This window comes from Varroa jacobsoni, unplaced genomic scaffold (assembly GCF_002532875.2).
Source record: "Varroa jacobsoni isolate VJ856 unplaced genomic scaffold, vjacob_1.0 contig00072, whole genome shotgun sequence".
Classification (NCBI taxonomy): Eukaryota; Metazoa; Arthropoda; class Arachnida; order Mesostigmata; family Varroidae; genus Varroa; species Varroa jacobsoni.
This window is the reverse complement of record NW_019214406.1, coordinates 182,119-208,244: the sequence shown is the minus strand read 5'-3', so window position 1 is coordinate 208,244 and position 26,126 is coordinate 182,119. Positions and strand designations below refer to the sequence as shown.

At 38.4% G+C, this 26,126-nt stretch overlaps 1 protein-coding gene across 3 annotated transcripts; it reads right to left on the bottom strand.

The window, feature by feature from the left end:
* Nucleotides 1-797: 797 nt before the first annotated feature.
* LOC111270736 (microtubule-associated protein RP/EB family member 1) lies at nucleotides 798-26,126 on the bottom strand. 3 transcript variants are annotated; one of them, XM_022851121.2, is made up of 5 exons: nucleotides 25,951-26,126; nucleotides 14,229-14,552; nucleotides 6,954-7,194; nucleotides 5,529-5,797; nucleotides 798-2,254 (listed from the first exon to the last, which is right to left on the bottom strand). In XM_022851121.2, the coding sequence occupies exons 2-5, from the start codon at nucleotides 14,547-14,549 to the stop codon at nucleotides 2,183-2,185; spliced, it is 903 nt and encodes a 300-aa protein (XP_022706856.1). In that variant the 5' UTR covers nucleotides 14,550-14,552; nucleotides 25,951-26,126; the 3' UTR covers nucleotides 798-2,182. The 3 variants fall into 3 exon arrangements, with proteins under 3 accessions (XP_022706856.1, XP_022706855.1, XP_022706854.1); XM_022851120.2 differs by lacking the exon at nucleotides 25,951-26,126 and adding an exon at nucleotides 17,836-18,320; XM_022851119.2 differs by lacking the exon at nucleotides 25,951-26,126 and adding an exon at nucleotides 16,282-16,666.

Below are 26,126 nucleotides of genomic sequence, written 5' to 3'. Positions count from 1 at the left end.
GTACGTTTTACTCCGGCCATTTTGCTGTCGGCATTGCTTAGAGACGGATGAACTTATTATGGGTCAAGATTAGTTGATCGAACTTCTTTGTGGATCTTGTTGTATAAATCCAACTAAACATTATAGTCGAATGTATTGCTTACATACATTTTTGATTGCCTCATAATCCTTGCAAACATTTGACCTGACAAGCATTGAAACCTTGAAACATTTCTAAAGTGATAGTTTCGTATTTCTCTTGTTGTGGATAACTCCGTATGTCAAGCTTAAAGTCAAGCTTTTGAAGTCTAGTGCATATTTCCACGAGTGCTACTTACCTCTTTTAACTTTCCTCCTCTATAATTTTTAGCAATTGAAGCAACAATCCATACTCCGACGTCCATTAGCAAATTCTAAATTTAGTTTGCACTTAAAAGCCGAACAGAGTTAGTTGATTTAGTCTCATTTTTATTTTGACGCCTACTGGTATAGAATGGGGCCTAAAATTAGTCATTTCCCACACTTTGCTCGCATTTGAGTTAAGTATCAAAATTTTGAAGGCATTATTTTTCCGGAACCATATAGGGTGACTTACGTTCTGAACAACCGCTGCAGACCACACAAGCTCTCCAGCATACTCCTGGTGTCGGCTAAACAGTAGCCCGTTATTACAGTAGAGCTCTCCAAATTCAATTAATATACGTGCTAATAATGTAAGAATATTATATATTTTTTTAATTCTACGGCTTTCTCACCTGTTTCCATATATTTTTTATATACGAGTTTGAAGGTGGACATAATTCATTATACAAAAACGCTTTCTCTAGTAATATAATAAATATTTTATTAAGTGTTTTTAGCAATCCTCCGAGTTGTTTTCCAAATATTTCTACCATCGTCATACGTAATTTGGTTTTTGTATCCTTCGCCTTCCTCCGTTAAGCGTCTCGTTGAAATTTCATCGATATAAAAGACGATGCTGATATAGGTGATAACGAATCATACTCAGTCAGGCCAGTCAGGTTTTTCCCTTGATTTTTTTTCACATACATCATTCTCTACATCCTAGCCATTAACTTTTATAATTCTCATTTCTGGTGCTAGTACTTCATACGAAAGCACTCAAAGCGTCAGCGAGCTGACGTCATAGAGGTATCATTTTGTTTGTTAATATCGTTTGACATCGGGTCATTTCTTCGTCCTCGATCACTGTTTTGTTTTATTACTAACTTGCAGTTTGGTGCAATGTTATTGTATGCTGTTTTTTGAATAATGAATTGTTTTGCTATTATAACTACATTTCGTGGATCGTAGAGTATCGAAAACTTGAAGACAAAACGACCTTTGCCGAGCATTGATTTTACGACATTTGCCTATAGGGCATTGTACAGAATGAGTGATCAGGCCAAATATTGGCAGTTTGATGAATGATCAGTGTAATTAGTTAAAGATACATTACACAAATCTTCGCAAATATAGCCAATACGACATGCCTTTATGCTAAAAGAATTCTATTAGGTAGCGTTGCTCAAAAGGATATAGAGCTGTACGTTAATTTTCTTTTAAATATGAAAGGTTAAAGCGTTAAGTTTTCATCAAAAGCATACAACGATTCGTAACCAACTTGCGCGCCGTCGGAGTTTCTTGCAATACCGTTGCTCCTTTCACTTTATTTTCTTCATAATGAACGTCTACTAGAGATGTTTTTTTGGTTTGCTAGTAATATTCTGTAATGTGTAAGGCAACAGGGTATTTATTTATAGCGGTCTAGGCGTAAGCTGAGAGCGCTTAATAGGGCGAATAGGACAACGAAACGGATTGGCGGTTTCACTGTTAGCAACGATTAAATTGGTCCGTAGGTATTCAGTAGGACCTTATTTACTTGTTAGTTAGAAAAAGAATCATGAACACATGACAATAATGTACTGGATTATTCTAAGTTGTTTACTAACAGATTCAGTTTATCCTGCTATGGAAACATAGCTCAAGTAGTACGTCATTTTATAGTACGCAGAGTTTACGATGGAAAACGGTAGACACCGGCAACGGCGTTTGAAAGTCGCAGCGAAACGACTGTTTGCAGTGGTTATAGTTAGCAGATGTTTTTACGTAAATATGCCTTACTTAAATGACAATATTAACAGCTAATCAACATCGGTGTGTCATCAGCATTTTGCCCCCGTAGGCTGCTATAGATGAATATCTAGTATTCCTCTTCTTCGCCATTGCCCTGTGTAGCTTCATCTGGATAATCTTCGGGTGCTGAAAAACCTTCCTAAAATGCAAAATACGGAAAATACATTTGTTTTAATAATTTCCACTGTTTTACAAGACGAGTATTCAGAGCGATTACTGAAATGGGGGTCCTCGTTGCAAATCGATAGAACTTTATTTTTGCAAGTGCATTCTAAAATTGTGCTTCGAATTATATATTTCACAAACATATCAAGAGCTTGTTCCCTCTCAGACATCATGGTTTATATAGCGAAAACTATAAAAATCAGACTCTTTGAAATAGCGTACGAAAAAATATTCCAAATAAAACATGTAATTAATAGTAGATATTCTAGTGCAACAGATGCTTCTTACGGTTGTGAGTACACGAAAAAAAAAATAGCTAGGCTTATTCTGTCTCCATACACAACTGGTACACCTACTCTCCAGCCAACCCGCATTTTGCAATTTTATTATCACCCCATCGCATGGTGTGCGGGAAGATGCCCAGGAAACTGGCTGAGGCACTGACTATCCTAGAAACAACACTCACACCCGAATACAAAGTTGTTGAAAGAACTTAGAATGGTACGGAAAGGAAATACCTATGAAAATTACTGGTATGTGTATATACATAAATATCGTGTGCTCCTTCGCAACCTGGCTAATTCCTCATGATCTTTATTTCCTGAGAGAAATTTCACCTTCGAGAGTTTGTACGGCGGATTTCATATCGCCATGGGGTCGTGCTTAGAGAGGAACAATGCTTACTTAATATCGTAGTTCCCCGATTCGATTTTCTTAATCTAGTTTCTTATAAAGGTGACTTTGTGTACAGACAAGTTCGTTATCACGTTGAAACAGGTTGTTTGTTTCAACCATGCAGGGTTCTCGTCCTGCCACCTTCCCGGTCTATTTCTCTCTTGTAATTGCAGGACCCAGACCTTGTTCACTCGCAAGACTAATATAAATTCTTAGTTTTACCGAAAGTCGAATTCTGGCAAATAAAGCTACTTCGACGATTATCAAGCAATCCTAAATATTGATCGAATTTTTCTTCAGTGTTCTTTAATATCGACCTAAACGCCTATGAATGAGCCTTTCGTTAAAAGTAAATGAAGTCCGTTCATCTGCATGCGTTTCACCTTTTGCACTAATGCAAATTCTTTACGACAACATAGCCCTCTTTCTAATTTATTGTTGCAGTATGTTCATGCTTAGAACGCCGAAGGAGAAGGGGAATATAGTGGGGACGTTTGTGCCTACTCGGCTAAAGTACGCTCCTCATCGGTGGCAAAGCTTCTAGGTTAAATATGTAGAATGTACCCCATTATATGTAGAACTACATATAGGTTGTTTGATGTATGATGCGGAATATATATGAGCTACTCTAAAGCCAATGATCTCTTTGCTAATTCTGGAGCCAATCTGTTCTTAAGCAACAAAATCGGAGTAGCTTTTTCCCGCGGTGGGTGTTGTCAGTTTTTTGACTAAGTTGACGAGCAGAATCATCAGCATGCATTCATTCTTGTACTCCCTCCAGAGCTTATAATAGATATCATATGAGCTTTCGCTAAGTCGAGACAAAACCATATGCGAGTGCATCAAAGTACGGAGGATAAATACGAAGAATAAACCTTCCCATCCGAACAGAAAAGAGCTGGGGAAAAGAAAGCTAAAAAACAGTTAAAGGCGCTACTGGATTTCTCTTCTGGAAAAATTAGACAATGACTCGTGAGACCAGGTATGTTAGCAATGGACAGAAGCAGCCTCCATAAACACTTTGCGGAAAACGCTATGTCCACACTTTTCCCAAACATAAGCACTCTTACTCAAAGCAAACAACTCTTAAGTACTAATTCTCAAACAATTCCTGAAACCAAATTACATTATTCAAAACATTAATAAACGACATGTGGAAGAAAGAAGGGAAAAAGGAAGAAAGGAAAGCTATTCTGGGCCGTGAAAGACCAGAAAAACTAATCTTGCTCCACAAATCAAGCAGAGTCAAAGCTAGTTCTTCGGGTGTAGATCCATTTGTTGTTTTAGTTCTATCAACAAATTAAAAGCATCATGACAAAGGATACTCGGTGTAAATTAATTGAATAGAAAATTAATTCAAGCTTATAAAAGGAATCTTTAATATTGAAAAAAATCAGGAAAGTAGTAGCAAAAGGGGAAATACACAAACTGCACTAAAAGAAAAATGTTGGCACTATGGTGGTCTTCGATATCCAAAACAAATACTATGTTGAGCGTAATAATAGGCTTATAGGAAAGAAAGTCCGTCTCATAAACTAACTTTCAGCGTGCACCTACCTAACCAAAAATGTCGCATATTACGATGAAACCTATCTAATAGGTACTGGAATACTTCAAGGGTGAGTATTGGGACACATTCTGTGGTATTTAGCGGATGGCGGCGATTTTTAACAGGACTATCTAGGTGAAGTAGAACTAAGAAGAATGAGAAAGAAAATAAACAGTAGACCAAGAAGGGCACGAAGACACTGCTAAGCGTCACAAGAACTTTAGAACTATATCATATGACGCAACGTTCCTTGTCACTAAAGAATCCCTTGGAGGTTGCTAAGCAATTAAATAGAAGATACAGAGAGGTATTATTCAATCTCAATATCTTATAGGTTGCTTAGTCGCCACGTATTTTTCGGAGCTTACCAAAAAGAGATCGGAATAACCACCATTGGTACCTGTATTTCATGCACAAATAGGAAAGAAAACACGGTCGTACATGCCTTTTAGATATATTGAGAACTGAAAAGAAAAAGAACAACCAGTAACAAACTGGGAAAATTCTCATAAAGTACAGGTAATCAGAGTCGGAAGAGAACTAACAGCTATTTATAAATAAAAAAAATACCCTTATAGTTGCCACTAGAATCGAGACTTAGGCAGACTAACCAAGGCAAATAGGTTACATGTATTTTTCTTTTTCTCTTCTTACTTTCCTAAATTGAATTTCTGCTATACAACTAGAAATCAAAATCTAAAGAACAGCGGTTATAGTGGGTAGTTATTTTTGTATAAGGAGTCTAAAACAAAATTGTAGTTTTACAATACCTGGATGGATAAATGAAGTGTGCACAATGCATTTACGGCGTTGGCGACTTGTACAGAAAAAAAAAACTCGATGCTCATGTAGCCTATTTTGAGCCTTATTCCTGATAAAAGTTAAACAGGCTTAAACACTCCTATTTACGGTAAGGATTGTTACAAAAGTTTCACTATATTTTACCCCCTTCATATTTCCCGTATCAATCTTGTACAGAAATGATTTTTTTCCGGTACTACAAGGAACTTATACATTCACATACCTCAGTAGCATATAGAATTTCTAGGATTTGCTCGAGTGCCGGCGCTTTGTCCTCTTTAGCTTCGTACTCCTGGCAGAGTAGTTCAATATCTCTGAGTTTATTATAGTAGAAATCCCGCTCTCTTTCCAAACCGCTCACTTGTTCTGTTAATTCAGCTACTTGGGCCTCCAGAGCCTGCACTTTTGCCGATGATACTCCAGTACCACCGATGCCACTTCCGCCAGTGCCGCCACTTCCTGCTGCTGCTGATCGGATTGCAGGTGTCGCTGCTGCTTCGAAAAATGGACGGCATTATTTCATATTTATGTTATAAAAGGCAAACGTGGTTGTGATCTCTACGTCTTAAATCACCTTATTAAATTATACATTTAAGCACTCTGACTACTACTGGTGCGTTGAGTTACGATGAGACATGATATCGACTAAGCTATCTTGACTATGGTATTTCTTTTCGCCGAGGCACGTTCCGAGTTTTGAACGCAATATTATGAGCCGGCTGGTATCTGCAGAGATAAAGTGCTATAAACAGCACATTTCGAAGGAACTGCCTTCGAACACTAACAAGTTTTAGCATCCTTCCTGATGTACGATTTCAAAACCAATGAATAAAAAGGTATCACCTCATATGTATAATCTCTGGTTACAAAGCCTGCAAAAAGTCACGATATTAAAACATGGACGCCAGTAGAGAGCTTCAAAAAACATTTGTGACCCATATTCAAACAACTAATATTTTCCGTTAACGGAACTGACGTTTTTTTCTAGAATTGCTGTAGATATTTTATACTGGATATTAGGCCTAAAGATTGAGAAGTGCTTTTTTTAATTTTGTTAATTAGTTACCATTAAGATTGTTTTCAGAACGCCACATCAACGTAAAAGGCTTTTCTTTGGCAGTTTTATTGCCGCTACATTACATTTAGAGAAAAATGGCCGCTTGGCTGCCGATCTCTGCCTTCATGAAACGTTCGATTTTCAGTCTTTACCAACTGTTTTTCAATTTAGCATTACTTCGTTAACTTGACGTTGAAAACTCTAATTTGCCCCTCAATTACCTTTAGACATTGCCTGATGAGTCACACAGGTTTTAAACAGAAGGTTCCTTTAACGCAATTCAGCAAATAATATCAGGTAAGAATTTCACTCATTTTTCTTTAACTATTATAAAATTTGCAAATAACGTGACCGCGGACCCCACAAACGCTGATATTTATGTACACGTTAACTCTAATATATCAACGCATATGCAACAAATACTAAATCGTATAAACAATAGAAATTAGGACTTTAGTTGATCACAACTAACTGTTATTTATATAAATAACCCATTTTGAGCAAAAATGAATTACTGTATGAGCTCCAGAAATTCCTAGATAATGTAGTTGCCTTGATCTAAGACAAAGATTGCGTATACGGTTTCCTGACCTTTTGTTGCAGCGGATCCCAATGACGTTGCAGGCGGCCTTCGCGCAACAGCGCCAGGCGCTGCAGTTCTTGTCACCGGAGTTCCTTTGGAGGCTGCAGCGATTCCGCTGCTACGTGCCGTCGGACCTGCTGTGCCACCACCCATAGCAGCTCCTGCACGTGCTTCCACAGCATCATATGGCTCTCCGTTGTAGTTAGCATCAAAAAACTTCTTGAACCATTGAACAAACTCAAAATTGTCCTGCAAATGCCACCACAACAGCCTAGTTTAGCGGCAGAAAAATCTGTACTTCTTAGGTAGCACTGTATGTTTTTGGCCTACGTAGTGGTACCACCATTATACCATCTTTGTCTCTGCTATTTCAAAACATGGGTTGTTGTTGTGCGCTAAAATATTAAGGCGCCCTTTTAAATTAAGTCTCAGTAAGAAATATTCTGACACGTTACCGCAGTTATAACCAGGTAATCCGATCAGTGGACTGCGTTTTTTTAATTACATTTTTACATACATATTTCGAATACTTAATTAAAAAATCTCGAACCCTGCATATATGTACTACCTAATCAGTTTTAGCGGTTTCATTTTAGATATCGCACCAAGGAAAAAATAGCAACAAATCCACCAGCTTGAGGTACCTTTGAAGGGCTCGACAAACTGGAACAAGTCGACGTTACTTATCTTAAAGCGATACGCCTAATAATCGAAACGTAGTTTTTTATTAAGTTATTGGAAGCAACTGAAAGAACGTAATAAGATTCATTACGGGCCTACGAGCCTTCTTTTACTTTACATACATATGTGCTTTTCAGCTTTCTTTAAATTAGGCCAATTGTTATTGGCCTCCTTTTATAGAGGCAGGAACTCAACAAAATGGCTTCACAAGAAAATTGCTGGAAAAGACAAAAATCTTGATTACAGGAAATTCATATTTCTTTAATAAAATACACCGGCTATAAATTTATTGTATCATCGTGTGTTTTGATTCATGCTATAATTACATACTTCTATACGAATTTCGTTGCAGCAATAATAACGCCGTTTGAGTGGTTGCATAGCATTTACTGCAACCGACGTGAAGTTGGCTTCCGCATAACAGAACCAAAGTTGTTACACAGAAAAACAGCTTGATAAAAGAGGTACGAACAAACAATCGAGTCTTTCTTCTCTATAGAGTGTAGTACTAAAACCTGTTGTTTCTCCATGCGCAACGCAAGCCGTTCCAGAGCTGTTTTTTTTTACCTTAATTTCCTGTAGGCTGCAGTGTGAGCGGATCACACTGTCACTATGGGCTTTCATTGTTTTAATTACTCACAGGCCAAGCACCCAAACTGGCAACGAAAACGAGGAGCGAAACTAAGAAGTTGCACCCTTACACCTACTAGGCATGATTCAACAACAAGAACCAGCAAAGCCAGCTCTAGAAAATGTGTTTCATTTGCTATGTTTTAGTACTAGTAGTAGTATTTAGTTTTAGTACTAGTAGTAGTAGTATTTTGTACACGAATGCAATTGATGGTATGTCGGCGCATCGTTGTTCCCAAACAGGGAAAATGCAAAACTGTGCTTGGAGTAGCCGCCGCCGTTTTTGACCGAACTTAATTTTAGGAAGAGGGATAGATAGAGCTCTTGGGCTTGCCGGATGCTTTCAGTTAGTAAGTACCTCTTCTCTCTATAGATCCCCTGTACCCAATCGATTACCATTTTGCAGCATGTGTACAGTCTAGCATAAAATATGACATGTTGCTCAACAAAAGGTTTTAAGCTTGAGGTTTTCTCGTGATCACAGAACCACCTCGATAATCCTCGGCTCTTCGCGGCCATCTACGTTATGGCTGTCATGCATAATTATGATCAATTATATGTTCATTATATAATTAGTCATACGTCAATGTCTCTTACGAGGTCTCTTAACCCGGGCCAACGATACGGAGTTTCCACAATGTGGTTACACAAGTATTAGAACTAGAACTAAATCAAGATTGCTTACTCACGCTTATTTAGTAGTAGTTCGGCAGAAGGAAATTAATTATCAGTTGGTACGATAAACGATCTCCCCATACCCAGACTTTCATGTAAAAAACGATCTAGTTCGGATAAAAAATTCTGATCCGATTTTCACATCAAAATGTAGCTCAATTTGTCGTTTATAACCTTGCCTTAGACTACGATACAGATTTAGACAAAAAGTTGTCAAAAAATAAAAAAAATCGAAACATCATTAATAGTAACGATCAGTAGCATTAGTTATTAGTAGATTAATAGATAGCATGTAACGTGTTCATATATATACTGTACTGATGCTCGTGTCTGTCAACCTGGTTTTGATTTTGGCGTTTTTTGGCAGTTTTTGTCTAAATACAAAAATAATACAATCTTGTTACATTTTGTTATTACCCATTACATTGGGTTACACTTGTACGGAATTTCTGTGCAAAATTGGTTCTTCTGAACATGATTCGTCATGATAAATCTGCTACTTTGCTCTAGGAATAACTCAGTTTCTTCTGGGATTAAGCATAGCGGATTAATACGTGGTCACTATGACAAACACCCCGCCTAAGTCTGTTCGAATTCGAATGCTCCACCCCAAAATATATACTGGCGCTGCATATAGAGGTAAACATATTGAAGTGCGCTGGCTTAGCTTTATCCTTGGCTGGCAGTAACCAGCACTTCCCAGCCACTCATCCTGCGTTTCCGTAGGCAGAAATAATATTAACTGCGCTGTTCTTGTGTCCTCCAGACCTTCCCCGTTTCTCCTGGCACATGTCGGGCACAATTCCACTGTCTACAGACCAATTAGTGGGTGGCTTTTCACGACGTCAAAAGTGTTTTACACGGGTCCGCGCCAACAGGCCCACACAGCCAGTCTCTTGTCCTCTTGAGCATCACGGTTTTCAATGGTTGTACACGTAGTTAATATGGCTGTTCTCCTTTTAAAGTTATTGCATGTCACAGATACCCACTTATGCGCGTACTAAAACCCAAATTTCTCTGTCCGGAAAATAACATTCCCTCAGGTGCTTCTACATTTGGAAGATTCTGGTGACACTAGCTTGGGCTGCTTGGGAAGCATAAATCATAGTTTCTGTGTGCTGGAACGGTAAAGGATGGCTCGTATGAATAATAAAGTGTTCGTTTCTAACTTTCTCACGGTAGGTTGTCTACTAATGCCCATTGGTAGCACACCACTTCATATAGCGCGGGGTTGGCATCGTTATAAAGGTCCGTGGTAATCGACCTGGTGGGCTAACCACTGGTTTGAGCTCCATGTCCGTCGCCGAGGGTGATAGGGCGCGCATAATGAGAACTTCACGTGAACTCACTCAGTATTTCTGCGTCATATAGTCTCAAACCACCCGGGCTAACTCTGCATAAGAAATTACCTTCGCTTCAGAATCTTGCCGTTTGTCCAATGCCACCTAAAAACGCTCACAATGGCTAAGCGTTTAGCCTTGTAGTCGCTCGAGTTGGCTTCTCCGGGTGAAAGCGCTTGTACAATTTCTCAGGCTTTTCAACGTCTCCCCTGCACCACTAATTTTCAAATCAAACCAAGTGTGATAAGCCTCTCTTTCATTCTGGCCCGGTCATTTCTGTTACCTCGTGAGCCACTCGTATTCTTCGGATCATCGCTTGACGTTTCTCCCAACAAGGGCGACTCCCATTCAGTCCAAAATTTAAGTAATTCGTTTTGCAATTTCAACTATATCGCCAGCCATTCCATAGCTACGACCAAAATAATGTGGGCTTTATTTAGCGGAACCTAGCTTTCTCGTTGGCTAACTGCACGACCATTCCACAACTGCTCGCACTAATATATATATATATATATATATATAACTTTTTTTGTCTCCTTCAGGTATTCTTACTGTGCGAATAAACCCTCCAAATCAGCTCTTTGGTATCGAATCAAGGATTTGCTATCCCTAAAAGGTCTAACCAAGGGGTGGACTTTGCTAGATTTATGTGGGGTGTCTCCAATAGACCCACGAAACGCCATCGTAATTATGTACCATAATAATCATTTGCTAGCGGTATATTTTGAACCAGCGACGGCGCATGTTGATGGTTGGCATTGCAGTGCACTCGAAGAGGTGCGCATTAGTCACGCAGGCCAACATAAATATGCGAATGGAAAATGCTTGCACTCACCATAACAAATGCTGACCTCGATAGATCGTCGCGGATTCTGAAATCAAACTCATGCACTATACGAGCCTAGGCTTTATAGGCTGCTTCAAGTTAAAAATTTGCATAGAGAAGAAAAACTCAGTTCTGTTCTAGATGAAGCCAATTAAACTATCAAATCGATCAGTGTCATATGTTCCTCAATTTTCGTAAAAACATGGTAGCAAACCACCTTCGATTGGCATGAAAATAGTTGTTCTAAATGCAAAAATTAAGAGTGACTTCCGGCCCACTTGCGTTCAAGAAAATGTGCCTATCATGGATAAAAACTATTTCCCGGCAAACATTCATGTTACGAGTTAGTCAACGCAATTTTCCAATCGATCCTCATTCTTCGAATGTGGTGTCCAGTGAATAAAACTTGCTACTATACTTCTTCAGAAAGGTAAACGTATTATGTGCATGCTATGCAATCTCCTGTGCAACCGTATATAGCTTAAGTCTCTGAGGGTACCACGTTTTCCTGTAAGATAGTGCACTGGCTCATACTAACAGATTAGAGCACGCTTGGCCTCTCAAAAATACAAGCACGTTTAAGAACTGGCATAGATGATCACCACGTAGTCCAGATTTAGATTTGCAGTAGTGCTACATATGAAGCGCTGTTAAGCAAGGATTAACAAGTGTCGAAATTACAACATCGACCTGCCCGCTCACGTTATTATAAAGGCGTTCGCACATTTGCAAGAAAAATCGGAAATGGGCTGGTAAACAGTTTTGGTTTGAAATTAAAGTTGTAACTGTGGTAAATGGTGGTTACACTGAATGAACATGAGTGTCAGAAATAGAGCCCCAAAACACATATAAAATTTAGTTGAACTTACTGTTTTTATATATATATGTAATTTTAGAAGCATAGGCAGAGGGGTCATTTAGTCCGGCCATCTTGTATATGGTAAAGTTACACCTTCACGTTTTATCCACTTCGTTCGTCTAATGAGCTACCTTTCCGAGTCGAGTTAATAGCATGCTACATTAAGTAGGGTTACGAAAGTTTGACGAAGGAACAAACACAAACTGTAAAAAGTCGGAAAAATAATATTTTTCCGACCAATATTTAAAAAATTGCTAATTTCCTTGGGTGTCAGTTCATCACAGACGTTTTCAGCGGTTTACCATATAAAAGAAGCAAAGTCTATTAATAAGGGAGAATGATGGTAGTTTCCAGAACTATTCTGCGTTCGGTGACGTTTACACAATCACTAAGCATAAGATCAACATTAAATTAGTACACTATACCTCTTGGTATAATATTTTCCATTCTAAGATGAAACATGAGGATTCTAAACCACGACACTTCGTGTATATTCATGGCATATTCAAGGCGTATTCACCAAACTATGGCTGCTCAAAGTTATATTAGGCATCCTGTTTCTGTAGCAACTTTTGATACATATATGTGCTTAGCGGCCAAAGGCTTTCAGAGCCCAATCTTAATACGACAAATCGGCTGTATGACCGCTGATCTTTTTTTGACAACACCATGCCGTTTTCAACCAAATGCACGCCTCTAGCGAGAAAGTTTGCAAGGTAGTCAAGAATGAATTCTGCAAAAAACAATGCATGCGTTAGATACCTAAAGCATCATGGCGTAAGTCAATGATGGTTTATTGCCTATTCAGACATCATCAACATATCAACATCGTACGGAGGTTTAAAGCTTCCTAATCACCAGATTTAATCCACTAAGCTGTTCTGGCTTGCGAAAAAGTTTACCTTGCCAAATAAAAAAAAATTGATTCGAAAACTAAATGTAGTAGTTCCCGTTCTGTTCGAAATGTAATGTTTGGTGCCAACACTGATGTGACACCGATCAATTCTACGTTTAATAGTACTGTATATAAGGTAGCTTCCCAGCATAAGATACTGTAAAAAAACAAAGCTAATATGTTGTGGTGTCGAATCATCTATGCCGCTAAAGGTGACGAAACGGTAGAAAGACTATATTTACACATAGTTGTCTGTGCTCTGCAGTGCATGTTAAATTGACGCTTCATGGTTGTAAATCATTTCCTGACATATACTGTGGGTAAAAGGAGGCTAGTTGATAGTCTCCAAGCAGGCGAAAACTGGAAGAAGCTGAAAGGAACTGGCGCAAGGCCGTATTACTAAACGGAGGCTCAGAAAACAGACAGAAGTGGGTGCTCACGACTTTATGCAGTATGACTGTAAGACAGCGGAACAATGGTACCAAGAATAACAACTAGCCAACAAGGTATTTGTCTAGACAGAAGCATTAAGGAGAAAAAAAGGTGGAGCAACTGACCATTTGAACATGGAAAAGAGCGCTAAATACATATGGCCCTGCATGATTTGAAAAGATTTGACCTGATGAACAACTTGCACGAATACATGAGGCACCGCTACACAGCCATTTAGTTTGAAAGAAGGGGGATATGACTTCTGAAAAGAACACTACAGCGGCGAGCCAAGAAGCCCTACAAGAGAATAGACCAGCACACCACTATGCGAATTTACACAATCACTAGCCGTTCGTGTAAGCTTCGATTTTAAGTAATATTTGAATCAATTGAACCAAACCTCGCGATTACAGCGTCCAGGGTTTGATAAGTAAATAAGTAAGAGTTCCAGAGCGCCTCTAACCTTATATTTTCTTACAAGAATCCCAAACGAAAAGCTTAGGTGCAAGGCTTTAGATTGTTGTATGTGTAAGTGGATAAATGCGATAACTTTTTTAAGTTATCGCAGTGCACACAAAAGTGACTCGGTAGTGACGTTCGCTAAGATACAATATATACTTGTACGTAGGATGGCGCATTTATATAACATGAGAGCGATAGTGACCCACCCTTAATATTGCCAATTTTGTATAACTTGTACAAAAGTGGTGTAGGACAAATCAAGTTTGATATTCATGAAAATAATTTGAAGACTTGTAATTTTCCTTTACTAAAAACTTTTGAAAACAGAAATACACTTTTAATATATATATAAATATATATATGTTAAAATAAATAACCTGTCATCAAATTATTTGGAAAATATATCAAATATTTACAAAAAACTACTGCATTCCGAAACCGGTGAGCTTGAAAACAACTTTTTATAACCACATGTTAACTTACCTGAAAACGTCCTTTCACAAGGCGGTCAACGGGTATGTTTTTATCCACTCCGACACGTTTAAAAGCAGCCTGAAGAATTTTGAAGTTTTGAATATATTCGTGCTCGAGGTTCGTCTTAAACTTAACTTTCTTAAGTTGAACACAGCCCGCAAAGAGCATATCCATGAACTGACAGTATGCAGCGCCTGAGCATAGCTCCTCAATCTTTGTGTAATGTGTCTTCAGGCAGTCATTAACCCATGCGAGCATGTCATGTCGCGATAGATTCTCTGTGGTGCATGACGTGGCGTAAACATTTACGCACAACGGAGTGTCTGTCATGATCTGCGCAAACCCATAAATATAATCACATATAATTATATTTAAAAAATAACAATAACAAAAACATCCCTGAAGTTTTTATATACACAAGCGATATAATTAAACCGCTTTTCTAAAATGAAGTGTTTTGCTAGGATAAATATTTTGACTTCAAGTAGATATTTAAATATGCTTTTTCATAGTATCTCTCATTCTGTGTCTATTCACCTCATAATCATTTGCCATTGGAAATCTCTTTCCTTAAAAAAATGCAGCTAATGAGGCAGATCACAAGGTCCACATCTTGAACATACTCGCCGTGTTAATGCAAATAAAGGCACTCTTTAATATATACATATATTGCATACCGATTAGTCTGCTATTTCAGTCACCAGGTGATGCTTGTTGAAGTAGATAAAAGATACAAATACTTTATGCTGAATTACTCATTTATAGCCCTTACATTGTTTAAAACAGACCCAACAAATGGTAAGAAAACGTTCTTCTGCGCTTACTTAAGCCTCATCACTAAACTGCAACAGCACCGTTTATATTAAGCGAATATCTCGAAATTATTGGGCACCAACAGTCAGTTCTTGACTGCTCGGCGATGCACACAGCTTTAGTCTGAAAATATGTATAGTAAGGCAGATTTTAGTAAATCGAAAATTCCCATAACAAGGCGTGTAAAATTAAAGGAACTGATTACGAGTACACGAGAAACGTACATTTACTAAAAAAAGGCAACTTCGTTCTTTATGGACTCGGCCGTCGAAAATAAATGCGTTCAGTACTTGATCACAAATTGATTTTATTTTATGTGACCATTTACAGTAATATTGTGTAAAATAGATAAGTATAGTTACCGTGCAACTCAGAAACTTGTGGAAGGACACAGTAACTAAGCGTTTGCAGTACAGCGCTCGTCCTGCTTGTGCAGAGCGGCCACTTTACTGCTGCATCATTCATTAGGCTTTCGCTCATGTTCTTGTTTGATTCGAATTAATTTGATAATGTATGTACTATTAAATCGTCCATGTAAATTCAACATCTTTATATTTTGAAAATATAATAGAATCCTTATGTAGACCTTACAAACACGACCATTGAAAATTAGACATATATAAACGTCATGTAGGAACGTGCACATCTAAATCATGTTCTAAACTGGATTATTATTATTATAAAATTTGATTTTATATGATTTTAACATATAAATAAATTTGGACGAAGTCAAACAGACTTTGTGGTGAGAACGGAAAGCCAAATACAAACTACATATCTGAGTGAAGCCTATTTTTTTAATTTTCATTGCACATACAGAAATCTCAGTCATAAAAAGTATAAATGGAGGCTACTAGAATACAACGAAGTAGACATTTCAAACCTGTCTAGCTTTTATTTTCTCCGAAATGTTTTACGGAGTTCATATGGATCACGCTTGACGTGTTTGAAAAATTAGTGAATTATATTTAAGATTCATTAATATTTTTTATTGTTATTGTCGTCATTAACTTCTTTGTTTATCTAGTAGATGCCCAAAGCCACAAGCAAACAGTATAAACAAAATACGCCATAATCCTGTTAGGATGAGCTTATTTGAGTCACGAAATCCAGTTACCAAGTCATCTTCATCGATCACAAAGACTGTAAAGAAAAATTTTGTGACACGTTAGCAATTTTAAGGGCGACCCTATAAAGCATTGATATGCAATGCGTGTGAATAAAACAGGACCAACAAACAAGAACTAACCGATTCCTCGTCTGCTCCCATATCTCAGTCGGAGCGCAGATTTCGACGCAGCCGGCTTTGATAACCAATCACTGCACCTTAAGGAGGTAGAAACATCTAGGCACTGCACGGTATGTTACAAGTACACATCAATTTCGCTTTAAAGAAATTCGGTATTTAGAAGCCATTCTACACGATTTTCATATGCATGCATCTGACAAGCGCTGCTGCATGCACTCTGGCACCCTAACCAAGTGTTACAACTTGAATCATTGGTCGTTAACAGAAAATCGGTACTATCGTCCAAAAAGTACTAGATGATGCCAGTGGCGGGACTTTAGTCCCATTTTTTTAAACTAAAGCGTTGCCTTTGGATACACGCAAGTGTCGTATGAGTCTTGAAGGAAAGGACAGCGACCGAAACTACAACGACAACGAGGAAATAGTCGGGGCAGTGGAGCAAACGCCAAGAAGCGTCAACAACGGGACTGGCTACAAAGCCGGCAATTTGTGCTGTAGCTAAGACTCCTACGGTATTTTTACGTAGAAACTGCGAACTGTGTCATAAACATACAACATGAGCTACGATAGTAGACATGGCAAAAAAGGCAACGTCGGCGCGTAATACGCCCACCGTCTCCGTACCACACTATTCTGAGCTGAACTGATTTCTCCCGTTAGTTGGCCAGCCAGTCAGTGTGCCAAAGAGTTAAAGTGATTCAATAAGAAGGCGACCGATGGTCAATGACGACAACGTTGTCAGTCAGTGTATGAGATTATTAGATGGGACTTCGATGTACAGAAAAAAGATAGACGTATTAGCAAACAACCGAAACAGACCAAATCGCACGGACGGGCGCATGCCTGTCACATGAAACAGTGGCAGATTGTTGCTACTGTCGCTATTATCCTTACATTTGCTAATGTTCTTATCTTTGCCATCAATATCTGCAGTTCTTCTCCCTTAGAGTACACCTTCAACAACTATAAACTAGAGTAGCACTCCAGACGATAGTCCATGAACAAAATCCGAAACGGTTGCACTGCGTATCGGATGCTATTCGCTAGTAAAATTACTGCTGAAGCTGAGTTCTATTGCTGTCTGTCATCATACTTTTTACTGCTCAAGGTGTTAGTCCGATAATCTGTGGCTGTTCGGCTTATTATTGGTACTGCTTTATTTGGGCCAGCTTGACCAAACAAACAAGGCTACCACTTGCAGTTATGCCTTTTCCATATACCCTAGATAACTACAATGAAATCACACAAGGGAACATAAAAAATAAAAGTACTTTCTTTACTCTCTATGTTCCTTCTGAAGCCGTCACTGCAGACCCCAACGCTCTAATAGCACCTATGTTACCACATAATTTCACCCATAGATAAGGTAATTGCAGAGGCCGGAAAAGTTAGATGGGGCAATATAAATACTTCGTAATCTATACATAATGCTCGATGAACACTTAGACAATGTGACTTACAACTAGATTACTGTCAGGCTAACAATAATAATAAGAAACTTATGAGTAAAACCTTACACGACAAAACACACAAATTGATAACGGTGTTACTTACGAGGCCAGCCAGAAATTGTGCCCGCACGAATCTGCGGTGGTCTTTGAAAACTCCCTTCGCGAGAAATCCTTCGGCACCTTGCAAATTGACCAATGCTTAGACTCTTGGAAGACTCTACTTAACAGTCAGGCAACTAAGAGATAGCGATAGGAGTGTGACAGAGACTGCAAATTTTGTTGTTGATTTCTCAACCCAACACGCCTTTCGCGTAAAAAACTCGGAACGACCGGCGACTTCACCGCTTGCTTGGTTCACCAGTACAACCCAGAAAACCCAACACACCAGTCCGTCTCTTCTCTCCTGTATTGTTGCGGGACTGCAATTGGCAGTCTGTCGGTGCCGTATCCCGGAGCAACAAGAAGCAGACAACGACTCAAAAGATGGATATAGGCAACTTTAAATCGAAACCACTCACAGCTTACGATCCTTCACATGATCATCACGCACTTACGCTCCCAGAGGACTGGCTGCTATTAGTAATGTCATCGGTTTAGCAGCCTTAACTGAAATACAAACAAAAAAGAAACAACTGTTTCGACAGGCGACCCAGTGGACTCATCGGCGCTACTCTCACAGCGCGCGAACTTTGAATTGCTTTATTTGACAACATCTGTAGTCAAATAATAATTGGTTAATTTCTTGTCAAGGAAAAAACGGTGAGTGCAAAATACTCAAGTACTCCTGAGGAAATCTCGTATACGGTGAGCGTAGAAAACAACCGTTTTTTTTTTGACGAATTCGTTCTTGGCACTCTTTGTAAAAACAATCGGAGCGAACGCTTGAGGTAAATTTCTTAAAAGTTAGCTACATATTCATTCAAATGAAGCTGTATCGATAATTCAACAGCAAGTTGCGCGTATTAATTTAAGTTAATGGAAACACGATTACAGTATTATTTTTATAACAATAAATATAGAAAGAGAAATTCCAATACATTTTGTTGCCGGCAATAACGTACGTGTACAAATCAATGTTCAGCCCTAACTGCTTGGTTCAAAATTGTTGAATATTTTCTAACTAGTTTATACTAGTGCACGTTGTTGTTGAAATTCGACACTGTTAGGGGAAATCGGTCCGCTAAACGGGCGTTACGAGAGATAAGGCGTACGACGGTACGTCATATCTCTCATAATGAACGACTAGAACGACTGCGTAGGTTATATGCCGCCATTCAATATGCGCAGGCGATGGAAATAGCAGACAATGTCCTGCTGGCTTAGTCAAGCGACGATATAGATTTTATTTACAGTATCATAAATAATATCGGTCCTATACTCAATCAGTAGTCGCTCGCATCTGCCGTATTTTTTACGTAGCTATTAATCTAACCATCAATTCAGTTTATATCTCTAGTTCAACTTCCCCGTCTAACTTGTAGAAGTGACTTGAGAATTTAAGGCTTACTATAACAACAAATTTAATGGAATATACCGTTTCCTTGATATAGAAGTACAAATTTTGTGTCTATGGCTTGATTTAAATCTTTTAATTTTCAAACTATGGTTATTTTTAATTGGCCCGAAAACTAAGCCTGTGCGAAATTAACGAAAATTAACGAAATCATTGTCATTTATTTTACTTTAAAATAAAGCCTGATCTTAAAAGTTCACAAAGTCTCGTGATTTTTAATAAATATACTGTTTTAAAGTTTACGGATCTTATATACGCAAACCGCTAAATCCCAATTAACAACCCAATCTTTCAGTTAAAAGAGGCTTCTACAGTGAATTTTAGTATGCCCCTGGAAAACAATAATTTAGATCGATTAAATTTCGGTTATATAAAAGCAAATAGTTTGAATGTCATCCAAGCATTTTCTTATAAACACAACCTCAATACAGTCCTTTCCTTGAAGATGAAAAACGCGAAAAAACTCTGAATTTATTAGATATTAAGCTAATTTGAACTTTATTCACTATGACAAAAGACTGCCAGCTTATAATGGCTATATCAACTGCCGATCGCCAATCCAGGTAAGCAGTTTTATTTAAAAGCAGCTGCGAGTACTTTCCTGGTACTTTCTGGCTCCGAGCAAAAGTTATGATCATGTAAATGGCTAGGTACGCAAAAATTATTTTATTTGACCCTCGTCGTTGAAACAGTTAATGGCACCATGTTCTTAGGTAAATTCAAATTAACGGGATTCTATAACGGACTTCCTTCATCTGTGGCGAATTTGTGCCTATATAAAGCAAACTAACTAAAGATCTGCGTACATTTAAAATGTACACTATTTACTACAGGTAGTCCCTGAGGTTGCGTGTTATAGCTGACTCGTTTAAGCAATTGGCAAGAATACTTTAGGTCCATCTTCCCGGAATAAATTTAAAGCGCTGAAGCAGTGTATGGTATAAAAGTAAAAAAAAAAACGCCCAGCTGGTACTTGTGAAGATCTCTCAGCTTCATGGTGGTTTTTTATGTAATAGGTAATGATTTCAGGTCTCTAATAAGGTACACGGACGATCGTGATTTAATGGGTGTTCTACAATTTGGAGCGAGCCCGCGGTCGAGCCCAAAGAAAAACTGCTTAGAGAAGTAGTTCTGGTGACCAAGAAACCGCATAACTGCAATCGTCAATGATTCCTTGAGGAAGCCTTATGACTGCAAAGCACTTCATAGATGGAAGTTTGGTGAGATCATGCTGTATTCCCGTGAAGTCGGCATAACCTTCTAAACGACATTCTTGCAGACATGTTTGCCGCATGATATCTGTATCAAAATCTATGTGATTTTGTGCATGTGGTCAAAAGTATGTGATTCGGTACAAGATTATATGAATGTGGCCTGTCTCGAAGTAGTAGTTTTGCAATTGTGTCTCCTGTGTGCATTACGTGCAAGAGCATATCAGTATTGGTGAAATATACTTACATTAACTTTCACAGTTAACGAGCCGATAAGATAACGGGATTACCAAACTTGGCAACTAGAGGACATGGTTCGATAGCTGTCGCAATGATATTCATAAATCTGCACACATTAATGCTCCTATGCACGCGTCTGTTTATATTCACCTATATAACCATAAGCACAGATAACATGTGATGATTTCAGGAGAAGCACGTAGATTGCTTAGTAACAACTGCCTGCCACAATATACCTTGTTATAGGCACTGCTCAACGACGGTAGTTTGTCTTTTTCAATGACCAATCGATCGTTTCAACCGACGAAACTTGTTTTCTCCAAGAAATGATTGATTAGCATTTTCAAATTTAGGAAGCTTAATATATCATCCCGACTACATTCTTTTTATTCCATTTAACCTGGCAGCACATTTCATTCAATATTTATTCATATTTTCGTTGACTGTTTGGGCGCCCCTTTAGCCAGACTTCTCAGCCCGCCGACTTTTCGTTTTTTCATATCTCGCAGGATACACATACACACAATTCGTACGTCAGAGCTTACAGCGTAGCATTCCATAGCCATTCACTTTCAGTTGAAAATATGTGTTCTGTCGTAGATAAACGCAACCAAAGTGCACTCAGCCGAATTTCGATTGACGTTTCGATTGAACGTTTCATTGTGGGTAGCCCACAATTAGATAGTTTGACGACTATTTCCAATAAAATTTTAGTTTTCAATGAGATGAACCACACCGGTCCGTTTGTCCACGTTTTCGATGACAACGTGCACTTCCGTAATATTTACGGTCTGGATCTCCGTATGATTCAAGCTTCATTGAGCTACTGATTATAATTTTATTGTTTTTTGACCGCTTCTATGTCATCGACAGCTTCAGTATAGCATAAAACGCCGAGCGCATCCATTACAATCCAGCAGTTAATCCAATAAGTCATCCTACTTTAATCACAGTAGAATAGGCCGACCAACCAGCGCATGCGCAATAGGTTCTTGACAGCAACTCGTTGCAAGATGCTGGGTTCCAGGGTTTCGGCATCAAAATTAGAGTGAAACTGCTCCCAACGCATACCACGTAGAAGAGGGCAACACTTAAAGGCTGATTTTTAGCAATTATTTTACTGTTGTCAGCGATTCAACAAAGATAATAAACAAAGCAGGTTCAATATCTACTGTGGATGCAGACCTAAATTAATACATCCACTAGAATAATTCAGGCACAGCTGGCAGTGCAATTATTAAAAGATGATTGTTTCGAGACAAATTATTTGCCAGCACACGCATATATAGATGATCAGGATAACAACAGTCGGCTCAATAAACCTCAGAGATGTCCATGCTCCAGTCGTATCGCGACCTGTCTTTCTTACGTTTTACAGAATAAGAAGGCGCATTCCTCTTAATGTGTCGAAGGAACTGTTTATACAGTCCGTGTTCAATCAAATAGATTGAAATAAACCCAATAAAATAGTTTCAAGTTTCAAAGCTGCGTATCGCGAGATATTTTGAACTTTTTTTTTAATCTATGAAAGCGGCATTAACTATTTCACTTCGACGCCTTGCGTGTCGATAAAAAGACCGGCAAATATTTTCAAACGGCTGACAAACGATGTGATATGTAAAACTAACAAAAGCTATTTTACCAAACGCACGCGTGATTGCTCGCTGTAATGGGATCTCAGCGAGTCCAGTTTTCAGATTTTGTGCTAATATCTCCTACCATATACAGCCGCCGCATCTCATCATCTTACGCGGCTGTTGTCAGCGTTGAACAACTAAATGGTGGTTGTTTAGGTAACCTTGACTGGTTTAGGTGTTCTCTGATGATGTTTTGTGTTGCCGTATAGAAGGTGCAGAAAAGCGAAAAGGAAAAAATGTCACTGAGGAACATAAGATACTGATTAGCAAATTGCTCTGTCATGATAAGTGTACGTAATGCGAAATTGCTGAAATAATATTCTAAAGGAAAGTCTCTTGCTAGCGCCGCGTAAAATCTGTAATACGAACCGGAAGAAGGGTATTATGAGGCGGAAAAGAGATCTTATGTTTATTTACGAACAAAAATGGTTCTTCTCGTATGGTGTTTCTCAGAACAGATTAAAAGACTTTAGAGTCGCTGTAGTGAAAATCCGCCGCCGACTAAAGAAACTAAATTCAAGGGTACGAGACTTGCCAAAAAACCTCAGTTGAATGTTCGAATAAAACGAGTCCGATTTTATTGGATAAACCAAATCAAAAAATAAACCATTGAAAACCACAAAACGTCTAATCTTATTTTGAAATCCTTTAGAAACACACATTATGCACAAAACTGCGTTATGCCAAAAATCAAACATTCATCAAAAGTTATGATGCGGTCTATGACTTCTGTCAAACACTCTGCGATGGTACATTTTGTCCAAGGAGTATTAAAGCATCAAAAATATACAGACACTATCAAGAACAAGATTCCCCTAAGGTACAGGAGTGGTTTCCTGGCGGTGACTACGTTTTCATGCACATTGGGGTGCTTTGTCACTGGTATTGGACTATCCCTAGGCTATTCATTATTAATAATGCTTAGATGTTGCTGTGGTTTGCTAATTCGGCAGACCTCAATATTATAAAGAACGTCTAGAAAATCGTAAAATCTTTTATGACATACAGAAAATAATATATATTCCAGATCTTTACGAGAAAGCACTAATCTGTGGCAACAAGACTTGTTTACTACCGAGATGGTAAAGAAACTGCTGCAGCAGCAAAAAAGCATTGATCCTCTCAACTATATTACATCATTTGTTAACGGTTCGAAGAAATTTTCATATATCTTTATCAACCTGTAAAGTACCAGTGTGAAGCAAAGTAATGTCGCTTCTATAAGCAAAAAACCGTTGGAAAATATCTCTCCTTAGTGTTGTGCAATCGACCTTGAAACTTGGAACAACTGAGTTTATCTGAATCTATTCCATTAAACACGGACTGTATGATAAAAACAGCCGCGCTAAAAATGTACGACAACTGAAAGGCAACGCCTAAAACCAAAACTGCCGAGGCAAAACGAATTGTGAAATTTCAAGTAATTGACACGCATGTCTCGTCTTGAATCTAATTACTATGCCGAACGAAATCTGGAAACCCATTTACTGATAGAGAAAGACAAAGATTAACTCGAGGTAGATGAATGCAAAAACATCTTCAAAGGCCTGAGCAAGTTGCTACACCTAATAGAAATCCATGTTATAGATGGAGCAAAACCCGTGCAACAATGTCTTCGTACCATGCCAGTAACACTAACGGAGGTCATAGAGAATTGTGTCAATGATCTAAAGTGCCAAGGATCCATTCAAAAAGTAATTAATTTGGTGAAAAGGATTTCAACTTCATAGCCGTTCATTAACTTGGATGCAAACTGCGAATCTTTTTATACTCGAATGCATTTAATCAGATCATTCAAAGACCTAAATACCTAACGCCCATGCGCAATGATACCTCGCATCGTCTCACCGAAGCAAAAATGTTGTTAGTACTAGACACTAGGAATGGATTCTGTAAAATGATGCTGAATTTCGGAGTGTCATAGCCATACATCTTTCTAGACTTTTACAGGGCGATACCAATATCATAGAGTTTCCCAAGAAGTAGCTTCGGCCCTGTACGTATACCAGAGACGTCAGGTTCAGCCTTAGGATGAACTCAAAAAAATAGTTCTAGTTGCGGATGATGTTTTTGTGCGAAAAGAAAAACATGTTGAAAACCATTATTGAACTCCACAGACTTTATTAGAAAGGGCACATAATGTAGCACCCCATAACAACAAATACAAGCTTCGCCTAGAATTGCAGAAGTTAAATTATTTGGTCACGTTATCAGCGAAACGATACTGAAAGCAGATCCTGAGGAAATGAAATCGATGCCAAAAATGTAAAAAAAGTAATAAGGTTTTTCATTTAATCCCAGCCTATCGTTCGACATAAGCACTGCAGATGAAGAGAAGCTAATTATGTAGAAACGCAATTAACTTCGGGCTATAATATGTACTACTACAAAACGGTTGATAGAATACGATTGATAGAAATTATGCAGTAGTAAAGAAAACTGTCTAGACGTCTTGATAACATGCATATACAAATCATATATCATGAACAAAGCGACAGTGCACACGGATTGCAGATTAGTAAAAAGCGTATATGAAAAACTTGTAGATTCACCTTTTAAACGTATCCAATGCATGCGTCTATACGACATAGCAGTGAAATTTATTCTAGAAAGTCAACTCACTTTGCAATCTGATTAAGTGGACATTCTTTGTTGTTGAACTTTATAAGTGAGCGCGTCTGGAGTTTACATATAAAACCGAATAAACATCGACACTAATAGCAGCGTTTCGGATCAAATAATAGACTTATTAACTCGGAAGTATTACACTGTTACGTAATGGATTTGTTAATCAAAGCTATCTACCAAAATTGACTGTTCAATAAAAAAAGTTACGCTAAAAACCCTTTGACGAAGCCCCGATGAACTAATAAATAATGGTCTGGTATACAGGGAAAAAGTAGTAACTGTTCCACTTAATCTCTGATACGATTTTATGCAGCGGGCGCATAAATCATACTCAGCCTATCATAATGCTAGGTGGCGCCGAATCAAGATTACTATTCATTAACCTACGATCAGAAAAGATTCGAAGAATCGAGTCGAACCATGCAATGTTTGTCAAAAGTATAGGGAGTAACATATATAAGGTCTACTTGGTTGCAGCAGATAGCTACGGTGACTTTTTGGAACGATATCAAATGGGGAAACATGGCAAAAGTTTGAACTACCAAAAAAATTAGCCTTCCTTTTTCCAGCTAGATACATACACGCAGACTTAAAGTACACGCTTCGAGAGTTTAAACAGTTTTTTTTAATACTTGACGAGTTACGCATAGAATGGCGATCTGACGGTCCTTCTTAGTTAAAAAAATGTTTGGGCATAATCCTGCCACAATATGTGAAGACAAGCTTAATGCAGCAAATCACAGCCCGATCACCGAAATAGTTACAAGGCGGCTAGAAAACGTAAGGTGGACTTACGACAAAGGCAAAATATAACTCCGGCCTGACCAGTAGGTGCGAACGCAACCGATTTTTCGTATATATAGCTAGCAAAATGTTGCTTGACCAGCTGAAACAAGGGACATATAAAATACACGTAGAAAGTGAGACAAAGTTTGTACGAAATAGGCGATTTATAATGATCCCTTTTTCGAATGTTATAAATGACATACCTTTTAAGAGTCCTAGAGTCTTAATTTCACAGAACCGAGACACAATTGGCCACTAAACCGAGGTGACTATTGACAGAGTGAACTCGGACATAACCACAAGCCTGTTGGAAACAACAACGGCTTAACAAGTGATAATTTCAACTACACAGAGATCGGAAATCACACGGAATACACAG